We start from the raw sequence: 12764 nt of genomic DNA, 5'->3' as shown, positions 1-12764 counted from the left end.
ATTACAGCTGCAAGTCTTTTTGGGGATTTCTCTACCAGCTTTGCACATCTAGAGAGGGACATTTTTGCCCATTCTTCTTTGCAAAATATCTCAAGTTCTGTCAGATTGGATGGAGAGCGTCTGTGAACAGCAATTTTCAAGTCTTGCCACAGTTTCTCAATTGGATTTAGGTCTGGACTTTGACTGGGCCATTCTAACACATGAATATGCTTTGATCTAAACCATTCCATTGTAGCTCTGGCTGTATGTTTAGGGTCGTTGTCCTGCTGGAAGGTGAACCTCCGCCCCAGTCTCAAGTCTTTTGCAGATTCTAACAGGTTTTCTTCTAGGATTGCCCTGTATTTGGCTCCATCCATCTTCCCATCAACTCTGACCAGCTTCCCTGTCCCTGCTGAAGAAAAGCATCCCCACAACATTATGCTGCCACCACCATGTTTCACGGTGGGGATGATGTGTTCAGGGTGATGTGCAGTGTTAGTTTTCCCCCCACACATAGTGTTTTGCTTTTAGGCCAAAAAGTTCAATTTTGGTCTCATCTGACCAGATCACCTTCTTCCACATGTTTGCTGTGTCCCCCACATGGCTTCTCACAAACTGCAAACAGGACTTCTTATGACTTTCTTTCAACAATGTCTTTCTTCTTGTCACTCTTCCATAAAGGTCAGATTTGTGGAGAGCACGACTAATAGTTGTCCTGTGGACAGATTCTCCCACCTGAGCTGTGGATCTCTGCAGCTCCTCCAGAGTTACCATGGACCTCTTGGCTCTTCTCTGATGAATGCTCTCCTTATCAGTTTAGGTGGACGGCCATGTCTTGGTAGGTTTGCAGTTGTGCCATACTCTTTCCATTTTCGGATGATGGATTGAACAGAGCTCCGTGAGATGTTCAAAGCTTGGGATAATTTTTTATAACCTAACCCTGCTTTAACCACTTGCTTACTGGGCACCTAAACCCCCTTCCTGCCCAGACCAATTTTCAGCTTTTACGCTGTCACTCTTTGGAGAATTGCGCGGTCATACAACAATGTATCCAAATGAATTTTTTTATAATTTTTTCCCCCACAAATAGAGCTTTCTTTGGTGGTATTTGATCACCTCTGCGTTTTTTTTTTTTTTTTTTTTTTTAATTTAAAAAATCCAAATTTAAAAAAAAAAATCCAAAACCGTTTTATATTTTGTTAATACATTTTGCAAACAGGTAATTTTTCTCCCTTATTGATGTACGCTGATGAGGCTGCACTGATGGGCAATAATAGGCGGCAATGGTGGGCACTGATGAGGTGGCACTGAAGGGCATTGACAGGAGGCACTGATAGTTAACACTGATGGGCACTGATAGGTGGCAGTGATGGGCACTGATAGGTGGCAGTGATGGGCACTGATGGGTGGCAGTGATGGGCACTGATCAGCACTGGTTGGTGACACTGATAGGCAGCACTGCTAGGTGTTACTGATGAGGCACTGATTGGCACCACTGGTGGGCATTGTTAGGTGGCACTTGTGGGCTTTGATAGGTGGCACTGATTGTTGGCACTGTAATGCCCTGTACACACGGTCGGATTTTCCGATGGAAAATGTGTGATAGGACCCTGTTGTCGGAAATTCCGACCGTGTGTGGGCTCCATCACACATTTTCCATAGGATTTTCCGACACACAAAGTTTGAGAGCAGGATATAAAATTTTCCGGCCACAAAATCCTTTGTCGGAAATTCCGATCGTGTGTACACAAATCCGACGGACAAAGTGCCACGCATGCTCAGAATAAATTAAGAGACGAAAGTTATTTTCTCCTGCCCCGTTTATAGTCCCGACGTACGTGTTTTACGTCACCGCGTTCAGAACGATCGGATTTTCCGACAATTTTGTGTGACCGTGTGTATGCAAGACAAGTTTGAGCCAACATCCGTCAGGAAAAAACCCTAGGATTTTGTTGTCGGAATGTCCGATCAATGTCCGACCGTGTGCACAGGGCATTATGCATTGGTGGGCACTGATTTGTGGCACTGTGGGCACTGGCAGGCTGTACTGGCTGGCACAGATGAGGCAGCTTTGCCTCTTCCTCTTCGGGATCGACGTCCCTTGCACAGAAGCCGGTGATCGGCTTTCTTTTCAGCATGAGTTGAAAAAAAAAAGATTACCGATCCTCTGCTTATATCACGTGATCAGCCGTCATTGGCTGACAGCTGATCACATGGTCAGGGGCCGGGATCGACCCCTTACTCCGATCTGTGATTACCCGAGTCTGATTGTCTCGGTGATCACAGCGCGCGCTGCGTGCGCCCTGCAAGTGGTGGGCGGGGAGCGTGCAAAGGGGAGGACATCTATTGACGGCCTCCCGGCAAGGTAGGTCTGCGCTGTAGCCGTCATTCCGCTATAGCGCAGATCTGAAGGAGTTAAACTTTTCCACAACTTTATCCCTGACCTGTCTGATGTGTTCTTTGGCCTTCATGATGCTGTTTGTTCACTAAGGTTCTCTAACAAACCTCTGAGGGCTTCACAGAACAGCTGTATTTATACTGGGATTAGATTACACACAGGTGGACTCTATTTACTAATTAGGTGACTTCTGGGGGCAATTGGTTCCACTAGATTTTAGTTAGGGGTATCAGAGTAAAGGGGGCTGAATACAAATGCCCCCCCCCCCCACACACACACACACTTTTCACATATTTGTAAAAAAATGTTGAAAACCATTTATCATTTTCCTTCTACTTCACAATTATGTGCCACTTTGTGTTGGTCTATCACATAAAATCTTAATAAAATACATTTACGTTTTTGGTTGTAACATGACAAAATGTGGAACAATTCAAGGGGTATGAATACTTTTTCAAGGCACTGTAGGAGCAGAGCAGTGGACAGTGTTAGCAGAGCAGAGATTGGTGTCTGTAGGGCTGTGGACGGTGTCAGTAGTTTTTTTTATTCTTATTATTTTCTACAATATTATTTTTATTATTTTTCTACATTTTTTTTTTTAGCAGCCCTGATGGGGGCTTTGATGAAATATGAAGAGTCTAAACAGACCCCTGATAAGAGAAAGGGAATGAGGACAGGGATTCCCCGGTCCCTTTCTCTGCAGCCTCAGCTGCACTGGACAGGGAATGAATGGGAAGTGTTCTGTGCTGAGCGGCTTCCTGTTCATTCACAAACTGAAGCATGGTAAACAGTTTACTATGCTTCAGTTAAGAATGAACACAGGCGCGCTTAAGACAGATCACTCACTGTGTTTACTCAGGAAAGGAAGGAGCTGATAAATGAAATATTTACTGGCCCCTTCCCCCCACACCCCATCCTGAAACATCTCCCGCAGCAGCCAGCAGGACAGGAGGGAACCTGTCAGCACTGCAGAGAAGAGGCAGGGGATGCAAGGGGAATCGGCACCACACTGGGTGATTAGGGTGTGCCCAGGCACATCTGCCACACCCTGTGGGCACGCCCATGGAAGTCAGATCACAGCAGTACAAAAAAAAAGGAGATTTGGAAAAGGCTCAGAGAAATAGAAGGTACTTGTCTAAATTAAAAATACTCATGTGAATAGAAATTTATTTATTTAAACCAGAGTTTAGTGTCAGCTCATCTCTGAGCACAAGAAAAATGACCCTTCTAGTGCCCCTGCAACCGTTAAAATTGACTTTTTTTTTGAGTTAAGGATAAATATGTATTTATTCATTTTTATTCTATTTTTATTTATTATTTATTCTATATTTTTTTTTAATTTTTTTACAGAGTTTAGTGTCACTTTAAGGGGTCTACTGGTAATAGTCCCCACCACTGCGCAATAATGATATATAACATTTATAAAGCTGTGCAGTCATTCCAGTGGCGGCCCGTGCATTGTGGGCACACGGGTGCCGCCCCCCACCATCCATGCGCCGGCCCCTTTCAGGACGCCGGACGCATGGATTCCATTGGCGGGGGCGGGAGGGGGTGGTACTTTTTGAAGCACCTGATTAGAGTCACAGGCTCTAATAGGCTTCAAAATAGGGTGGGCTCGGGGCGCAGAGAGTGCGCCCTGATCCCACCCAATTGTGTGACGATAGCGAATTAATTTCCACTATTTTCACACTAACCTTCCTCCCCGCCAATCAGGAGGCAGGGCGTCGGACATGTTTCCTGATTGGCCAAAGTACCAGGCCACCCTATTGGATACCAGGCGCTTAGGAAGAGGAGCGGAGGAGACACACGCTGGAGCGGAGGTCGCCACCGCCGCTCTGGTGCACTTGGAGAGGAGCTGCTCCCCGGCAGTAAGTGCCAGGGGGTCTGTCAGTGCCGTGCTCGCGAGGGTGGGGTTGGGGGTGCTGCCAGAGCCGCGAGCCCCGCGAGTGGGGGGGGGGTCAGTGGGCACAGTGGCTGCATATGATGGGCACAGTGGTTGCATATGCTGGGCACAGTGACTGTATTTGATGGGCACAGTGGCTGCACATGATGGGCACAGTGGCTGCATTTGATGAGCACAGTGGCTGCATATGCTGGGCACAGTGGCTGTATATGATGGGCACAGGGGCTGCACATGATGGGCACAGTGGCTGCATTTGGTGAGCACAGTGGCTGCACATGATGGGCACAGTGACTGTATTTGGTGGGCACAGTGGCTGCACATGATGGGCACAGTGGCTGTATTTGGTGGGCACAGTGGCTGCGCATGATGGGCACAGTGACTGTATTTGGTGGGCACAGTGGCTGCATATGCTGGGCACAGTGGCTGTATTTGATGGGCACAGTGGCTGTACTTGATGGGAAGAGGGGCTGTATTTGATGGGCACAGTGGCTGCACATGATGGGCACAGTGGCTGTATTTGGTGGGCACAGTGGCTGTATTTGGTGGACACAGTGGCTGCGCATGATGGGCACAGTGACTGTATTTGATTGGCACAGTGGCTGCATATGATGCGCACAGGGGCTGTATTTGATGGGCAAAGTAGCTGTATTTGATGGGCACAGTGGCTGTATTTGATGGGCACAGTGGCTGCACATGATGGGCACAGTGGCTGTATTTGGTGAGCACAGTGGCTGTGCATGATGGGCACAGTGGTTGTATTTGGTGGGCACAGTGGCTGCATATGATGGGCACAGTGGTTGTATTTAGTGGGCACAGTGGCTGTATTTGGTGAGCACAGTGGCTGCGCATGATGGGCACAGTGGTTGTATTTGGTGGGCACAGTGGCTGCATATGATGGGCACAGTGGTTGTATTTGGTGGGCACAGTGGCTGCATATGATGGGCACAGTGGTTGTATTTGGTGGGCACAGTGGCTGCATATGATGGGCACAGTGGTTGTATTTAGTGGGCACAGTGGCTGCATATGATGGGCAAAGTGGCAGAATTTGATAGGCTGCAATTGATGTTTTTTTTTTTTAAGTATTTTTCAGTTTGTTTGTGCCCCCCAAAAATTTTGAGCACCAGCCACCACTGCATTTCACCCTCATTGTTTTGCAAAAATCATTCTCTATATGAACCAAGGCAGAGATCTGTAGGTTGTACAGCATACAGTGACAGCACAATTGTGTGTCTAATCTAGCAAAAATATATTGTACAAAGTAAAATAAAACCTTTGTTGTATATTTTGGATCAGAGATGAGAGAAGATAACTTTGTTCAGTAAAAGTTGCAGACTATGGTACCTGCCATGAACTGCTATTTCTGGGACTTTTGCGCCCTCTAGTGGAATTGACAGCAATGAACAGCTGATATTTTTGCTGTGACCTTCTCCTGTGTAATGCATGTGGCTTTTTGTGCAAATTTCTAAGATGGTTCTACAATTGGAATATTTTACTCCTTATATTCAGTATTTTGGTGTTTCACATATTAAATAAAAAAAAAAAAAGCAAGGACATGGTTAACCACTCTAATCTCTCAATTTCCGGGCCTGTTTATTAGTTTTCAGCGCTAGTTTGGCTGACAATTAATCCTTCAAGCAACATTGTACCCAGAGGATTTCTATATCATATTTTTCAGACAGATAAAACTTTCTTTTTGTGGTATTTAATAACGTCTGAGTTTTATTTTTTTACTATAAAGAGGAAAAAGAACCAGACATTTTTGAATAATATATATATATTCTTACTTTCCGTTTAAAAACAATACGAGAATAGTATGAAAATCCCTCAAATGACACATTTTTTGGAAAGTAGACACTCCGAGGTGATCTAATTTTTTTTTTTTTTGCCACAATTTTTGGGAAATTAAGAAACATTCTGGTACTGAGGGGGTTACACATGGAGTTTGCATTAGATTTATAAAAAATAAAATACACAGAGGAAGGAGGAAGTGAAGGGATTCATGTACTGGTCACATACAGTATCAGGATGGAGATGAGGCGGCTAATGTTCAGATGTGCAGGATAAAGGGAGATGAAAGGTTAATATACACTATATTACCAAAAGTATTGGGACGCCTTTACACGCACATGAACTTTAATGGCATCCCAGTCTTAGTCCGTAGGGTCCAGTATTGGGTTGACCCACCCTTTGCAGCTATAACAGCTTCAACTCTTCTGGGAAGGCTGTCCACAAGGTTTAGGAGTGTGTCTATGGGAATGTTTGACCATTCTTCCAGAAGAGCATTTGTGAGGTCAGGCACTGATGTTGGACGCGAAGGCCTGGCTCGCAGTCTCCGCTCTAATTCATCCCAAAGGTGTTCTTATCGATTTGAGGTCAGGACTCTGTGCAGGCCAGTCAAGTTCCTCCACCCCAAACTCACTCATCCATGTCTTTATGGACCTTGCTTTGTACACTGGTGCGCAGTCATGTTGGAACAGGAAGGGGACATCCCCAAACTGTTCCCACAAAGTTGGGAGCTTGAAATTGTCCAAAATGTCTTGGTATGCTGACGCCTTAATGCCACGTACACACGGTCGGATTTTCCGACAGGGAAATGTTGGATGTGAGCTTGTTGGCGGAAAGTCCGACCGTGTGTACGCTCCATCATACATTTGTTGTCGGACTTTCCCCGGACAAATGTTGGCTAGCAGGTTCTCAAATTTTCCGCCAACAAAACTCTGTTGTCGGAAAGTCGTGTGTACACAAGTCCGTCGCACAAAAGTTCACGCATGCTCGGAATCAAGTACGAGCCGGAAGCCCTCGGTCTTGTAATACTAGTGTTCGTAATCGAGATATCACATGACTATTGAACTTGCTTTTTATTGGCTCGCCGTATGTCTTGTACGTCACTACGTTCATAATTGTTGGCCAACATTTATGCGATCGTGTGTATGCAAGACAAGTTGGAGCCAACAACCTTCAAACAAAAATCCACAGTTTTGTTCATCGGAAAGTCCAATCGTGTGTATGTGGCATAAGGGTTCCCTTCACTGGAATTAAGGGGCCAAGCCCAACCCCTGAAAGACCACCCCACACCATAATCCCCACTCCACCAAATGATTTGGACCAGTGCACAAAGCCATTGTTGAAAGAAAGCCATAAGAAGTCCCATTTGCAGTTTTCGAGAAGCCATGTAGGGGACACAGCAAACATGTTGAAGAAGGTGCTCTGGTCAGATGAGACCAAAATTTAACTTCATGGCCTAAAGCAAAACGCTATGTGTGGGGGGAAACTAACACTGCACATCACCCTCAACACACCATCCCCACCGTGAAACATGGTGGTGGCAGCATCATGTTGTGGGGATGATTTTCTTCAGCAGGGACAGGGAAGCTGGTCAGAGTTGATGAGAAGATGGATGGAGCCAAATACAGGTCAATCTTAGAAGAAAACCTGTTAGTCTGCAACAGACTTGAGACTGGGGAGGAGGTTCATCTTCCAGCAGGACAACGACCTAAACATACAGCCAGAGCTACAATGGAATGGTTTAGATCAAAGCATATTCATGTGTTAGAATGGCCCAGTCAAAGTCCAGACCTAAATCCAATTGAGAATCTGTGGCAAGACTTGAAAATTGCTGTTCACAGACGCTCTCCATCCAATCTGACAGAACTCGAGATATTTTGAAAAGAAGAATGAGCAAAAATGTCCCTCTCTAGATGTGCAAAGCTGGTAGAGACATCCCCAAAAAGACTTGTAGCTGTAATTGCAGTGAAAGGCGGTTCTACAAAGTATTGACTCCGGGGGGCGCCATACAAATGTACCCCCCACACTTTTCATATATTTATTTGTAAAAAAAAAATTGAAAACCATTTATCATTTTCCTTCCACTTCACAATTATGTGCCACTTTGTGTTTATCCTATCACATAAAACCCCAATAAAATAAATTTACGTTTTTGGTTGTAACATGACAAAATGTGGAAAATTTCAAGGGGTGTGAATACTTTTTCAAGGCACTGTATTTACTAAAATAATTACATTTCCATGTTCAGTGTACTGCGGGAGACCAGATATAGTGAATGCAGGGTCCTGGGTTTAATAAGACTTTAAGTGGGCTTTGCATTGCTATTTTTTTTGTATTTATCTTTTCACTGAATTGGTTTTGCAGTCCATAGACCTTTTTTTTAGTGGCCTTTGCTTCCTTCAGAGCTCTTGCAGGCTAACCACAGCATTTTTTTCACCTCGCCATCATATACAGAGTGTTACACTCAGACTGTGTACCCAAGAAGAATGTACATACATGCTGACCTCTGCTGGTATTGTGTTGCGTTACTTGGTCTTACCTTATACCTGTTGCTGCAAAATCCCTTCAACCTTCAGAGTAGACGTGACTGTTGTCCCCTTGTGTGTGTTCTAGGTTCATCAATGCCCGGCGGCGTATCCTCCAGCCAATGTTAGATGCCAGTAATCCAGATCCAGCACCAAAAGCGAAGAAGATAAAATCTCAGCACCGGCCAACGCAGAGGTTCTGGCCCAACTCCATCGCAGCTGGAGTCCTACAGCAACAAGGAGGGTTACCTGGGACCAATTCTGATGGTGAGTGTGGAACATGGGGGCATAGGGCTCAGGATACTTGTCTGTATTGCTGGAGAGGACCAAACCACCAAAGAACCTACCACACTGGGCCTTGTACATGAGAAAGGAACTGTTTTGTTGCTCATAAGCACTTTGTTCTCTTTTATGTTGCTGTTGCACTATGGGAGATTGGAAAGGAGACTATGTTGGTCCCAACGTAGAAGAAAGGTTTTTTTTTTTGCATGAATAGCAATTAACTGTGTTGAATTACTTTAGTCAATCATCACCATACATAGGTGCCGGGGTTGTCTACTCCTATTCCACCACCTGCCTTTATCCAGCAGTCTTTGACAATGTGCCTGCATGTCTGATTGCCATCTAGTGCCCATGGCCCACTTAAACTCCATTAGCGGGGTTATGTCTGCCAGCCATGCTCTTAGTTACAATTATTATGCATAGTCATTTTCATAGCAATGTCAGGGTGCAGTCAGCAAAGGACAGATTCTTACGGCAGCACGACGGCTGCTTCTTATTGTAGCAGCCGTAGTGCCTATGTCCATTAGGGCCTCTGTTGATGGACTTTGGGCTTGTGTCAATTGCATCAGCTTGAGATGTTTCTGAGATCATCAATGACGGGGGCATTTGGCCTCCTAATCTGCTTCAAGTGGGTTTTGCATTCCCATACAATATAGCAATGCAAAACCTGCATGAGAAAAACAAAAGCCCATTGGCATATGCCGTTACGGAGGCCATTTATTAGCCGTGCAGCCGGTGCATCCCAATTGATATGAATGGGACTGCCTGCACAGAGATGTAAGGCAGGGTCTAATCTGGGGGTGCATAGCAGTGGCGGCTGGTGGGTTCTTCTGTGGGGACGGCAAACAAAGAACACACCCTCCCCCAGCGGCGTGGCACGGCACTGAAATTGCACACACACACACACACACACCCCGCGGGGGGGTCCGGCACCTGGAGTGTGGCGGCTCCGGTGTCCGTTCCTCTGGCTTCCTCCGCCGTGTGTCTCCTCTTCAGCCAACGCGCTAGGCGTCCAATAGGATCGCCTGAAGCTTTGGCCAATCGGCCAAAGCTTTGGTCTCCTGATTGGCGGGGAGGAACTTTAGTGTGAAAATAGTGAAAATTCATTCGCTATGGTCACACAACTGGGTGACCTCGGAGCGCAATGCTCTGCGCTCTGAGGCCACCTTTTTTTAAAGCCTATTGGTCCGGCACCACTGATATGTAGATCACGGCATGGATAGGGGAGGCGCCGCCCGTGCGTCCTCTATGGACGGACCGCCACTGGTGCATAGTATCAACACACCTTCATTTTTATCCTTTGTGGCTACACGCACCATGGTGATTGTATCGCAAGATTGAGGGTCAAAACTGCGGCTCAGCCATCTGTTTTTTTTTGTTCTCCACGGCCACCTTTCTGAAAGCCCTTAGTGGATTTAAACATGCTTGGGATAAACATGGTTCTATACTCAAAAAAATTAAAGGTTAAAAAAAAAAAAAAAGAAGTGGGGCACACTTGATGGACGTACATGCAGGGGTGGCGATTGCGACTCAGCCCCATGCTCCAGGGGGAATGTCCGCCCCCCCCCCGTACACCTGGGTGGGAGGGGCGGTGGGGGCGGTGGCATGTAGAGGAACCGATCCCTCCATGCAGCCACGGAATGCCTGCTTCTCCTCCTCTTCCTCCTGTAGACATTTAACGGCTGCAGGAGGGAAATGGAGGGCATCAGTTACTCTACACGCCACTGCCCCCACCCACTATCCCTGTCCTACTGCCCCGGGCCCCTGTGTGCGCTGCCAAGTTTCCCCCTCCCACTTTCTGCCTGCTGCTGTTGGGGATACTGTCAGGATGGAGAGCGGGGAAGGAGCCAGTAAATGTGTCATTTACTGGTCCCTTCCTTGTCTTAATGAACATAATCAGTATTCAGTAACATTTTCTCCATTCATAGCTGATGTATAGTAAACTGAGTTTACTATGCTTTAGTTTATGAATAAACTGGAAGCTCTTTACAGAGCAATTCCTGTTCATTTATTCTGAGCTGCTGAGGCTCCAGAGATGGAGATTGAGGTGTCCTTAATCTCCTTTCTCTGTCTGAAAGGTGAAACATCAGAGGTTTGTTTAGACCCCTGTTATTTCACCAATGCCCCCCCAAAAAAATTTAAAAAAATAAAATTGTAAAATAATTAAAATAAAATGGTAAAAACAAAATAATGAAAAAATAACAAAAAGAACAAAACTACTGACACCAGTGGCAGAACTACCAGGGTCACAAAGGTTGCACTTGCTACTGGGCCCAGGCGTTCTGCCACTGTGGGGGTACTCCAAGACGGCAGGAAGGGGGCTTACTGTGGGACCGTAATAAAGGGTTCCACAAGGGGAGTAAAGGGCCCCGGGATCAGTGGGAAGGGCACCGGCCCGGGGGCCAACGGGGTGCTTCATGGTTTCTTGCATCGGGGGGGCCCTGAAGCTTCTAGTTACGCCTCTGCCACTTGGTCTTTTTTCCTGCCACCATTCTTCTATATTTTGAACCTTCCACTGTTACTAATACACAGATGGTATTTCTTGCATTGTGGAACTGAAAGCAGCTTGTTTTGTTCCTTTCCTCCAGGTTCTGTGAACCTAGACAACCTGCAGTCTTTGTCCGCAGACACCTTGTCCATGCAACAAGCCATGATGGCCGCACACGACGACTCCTTGGATGGCACAGAAGAGGAGGATGACGAGGAGGAGATGGAAGAGGATGACCTCGAGGAGGATAGCGAAGACCTTCAAACAACTAATGTCAGTGACCTGGGCTTAGAACAGAGCGACTCCCTGGAGTAGCGGACTGTCCAAGCGAAGCCCACACGCGCAATAGAACTTATAACAAGTTTAGCCTTGGGACATCATTTCTAAAACTTTCATCCTCTGACTTTACTGGAGCCCACCGCCTGCACGGGAAGGGTGAGAGGCCTGTCCTTCCTCCTGCACAAATGGTAGAAAACAAACTGCCGATAAAAGGACAAGAGCCCTTCCCTCTCCTGCCAGAACCACGAGGACCCCTCCCACCCAAGATGGAACTCCGCTTGTGTAAAATGCAACTTCCTGTGCCGCTCTTCAGACAGAAGAACGCTAACACCCCCATTACCTGCCACAGGCGCCCGTGTCACCCGTCCCTGGATGTTATTTAAGTGAAGGACACATGTTTACAGAGCCATATGTTGTGGCTGTTTTGTTTTATTTTTTTTTTGTTTTTTTTAAAGAACCTGTTTTTAGGTCAAGCTTTTTTCTGTATTATTATGACTGAATGCTATTGAAGTGTTAGGGTTTTGAGAGCACTCCGTAGGGTGGATGTATGTATAGATATACAGTATATTATACACACGTATATCTATAGGTACATTTCTATACTTCTCATCTATTATCAACAAGTTTTTCACAGAAACATTTGTGTGTGAAACTCTGGAAACGCACCTCCGCCCCCCCCCTTCAATCTTTCAAATGATGTAATATTTACCAGACTCATCTATTTTGGCAAGTAAACTGTTTTATGAAATTTCCATATAAACAGAGTATGACGGTTATAAAACTACTGGCGTGCTCCCGTGTTTCTTGAGTTAAGCAGAAACAAAGCCACCAAAACCTACAGAACTGGAACCATTTTACCAACAGGAGGGAAGGATGAAATTCTCCACAGAAGCCTTTCTCAACCTTTTTATCACAGAATTCTCTAAAAAGAACCATATATAGAGAAAAAAAGACTCCATTTGTTGTTGCCACCATCCCAGGTATATGGATATATAGAGGTAAGTACCCCCCGGTATAAAGGGACTTCAAGGGCGAGCTTTTTAGAAGACACAAATGTTATTCAAAAAGATAGAAAAATGTATTAGATAAAAAAAATACTGTAGTAGTCAGAAACAATAGTTATGC

The 12764-nt window shown here is 45.8% G+C and overlaps 1 protein-coding gene across 4 annotated transcripts in view; it reads left to right on the top strand.

Moving 5' to 3' along the window:
• PKNOX2 (PBX/knotted 1 homeobox 2) overlaps positions 1 to 12423 on the top strand; it is a 763496-nt gene extending 751073 nt beyond the window's left edge. For all 4 annotated transcript variants that reach the window (XM_073603571.1, XM_073603573.1, XM_073603570.1 and 1 more), the window contains 2 exons: positions 8679 to 8857; positions 11461 to 12423. In XM_073603571.1, coding sequence (XP_073459672.1) covers positions 8679 to 8857; positions 11461 to 11675 — 394 coding nt within the window. In that variant the 3' untranslated portion in view covers positions 11676 to 12423. The remainder of the gene's footprint in view (positions 1 to 8678; positions 8858 to 11460) is intronic.
• The last annotated feature ends 341 nt before the right edge of the window (positions 12424 to 12764 follow it).

The sequence above is a fragment of the Aquarana catesbeiana genome, linkage group LG10 (genome assembly GCF_042186555.1).
Source record: "Aquarana catesbeiana isolate 2022-GZ linkage group LG10, ASM4218655v1, whole genome shotgun sequence".
Lineage (NCBI taxonomy): Eukaryota > Metazoa > Chordata > Amphibia > Anura > Ranidae > Aquarana > Aquarana catesbeiana.
Note: the sequence above shows the minus strand (reverse complement) of the source record. Positions and strands in the feature narration are given on the sequence as shown.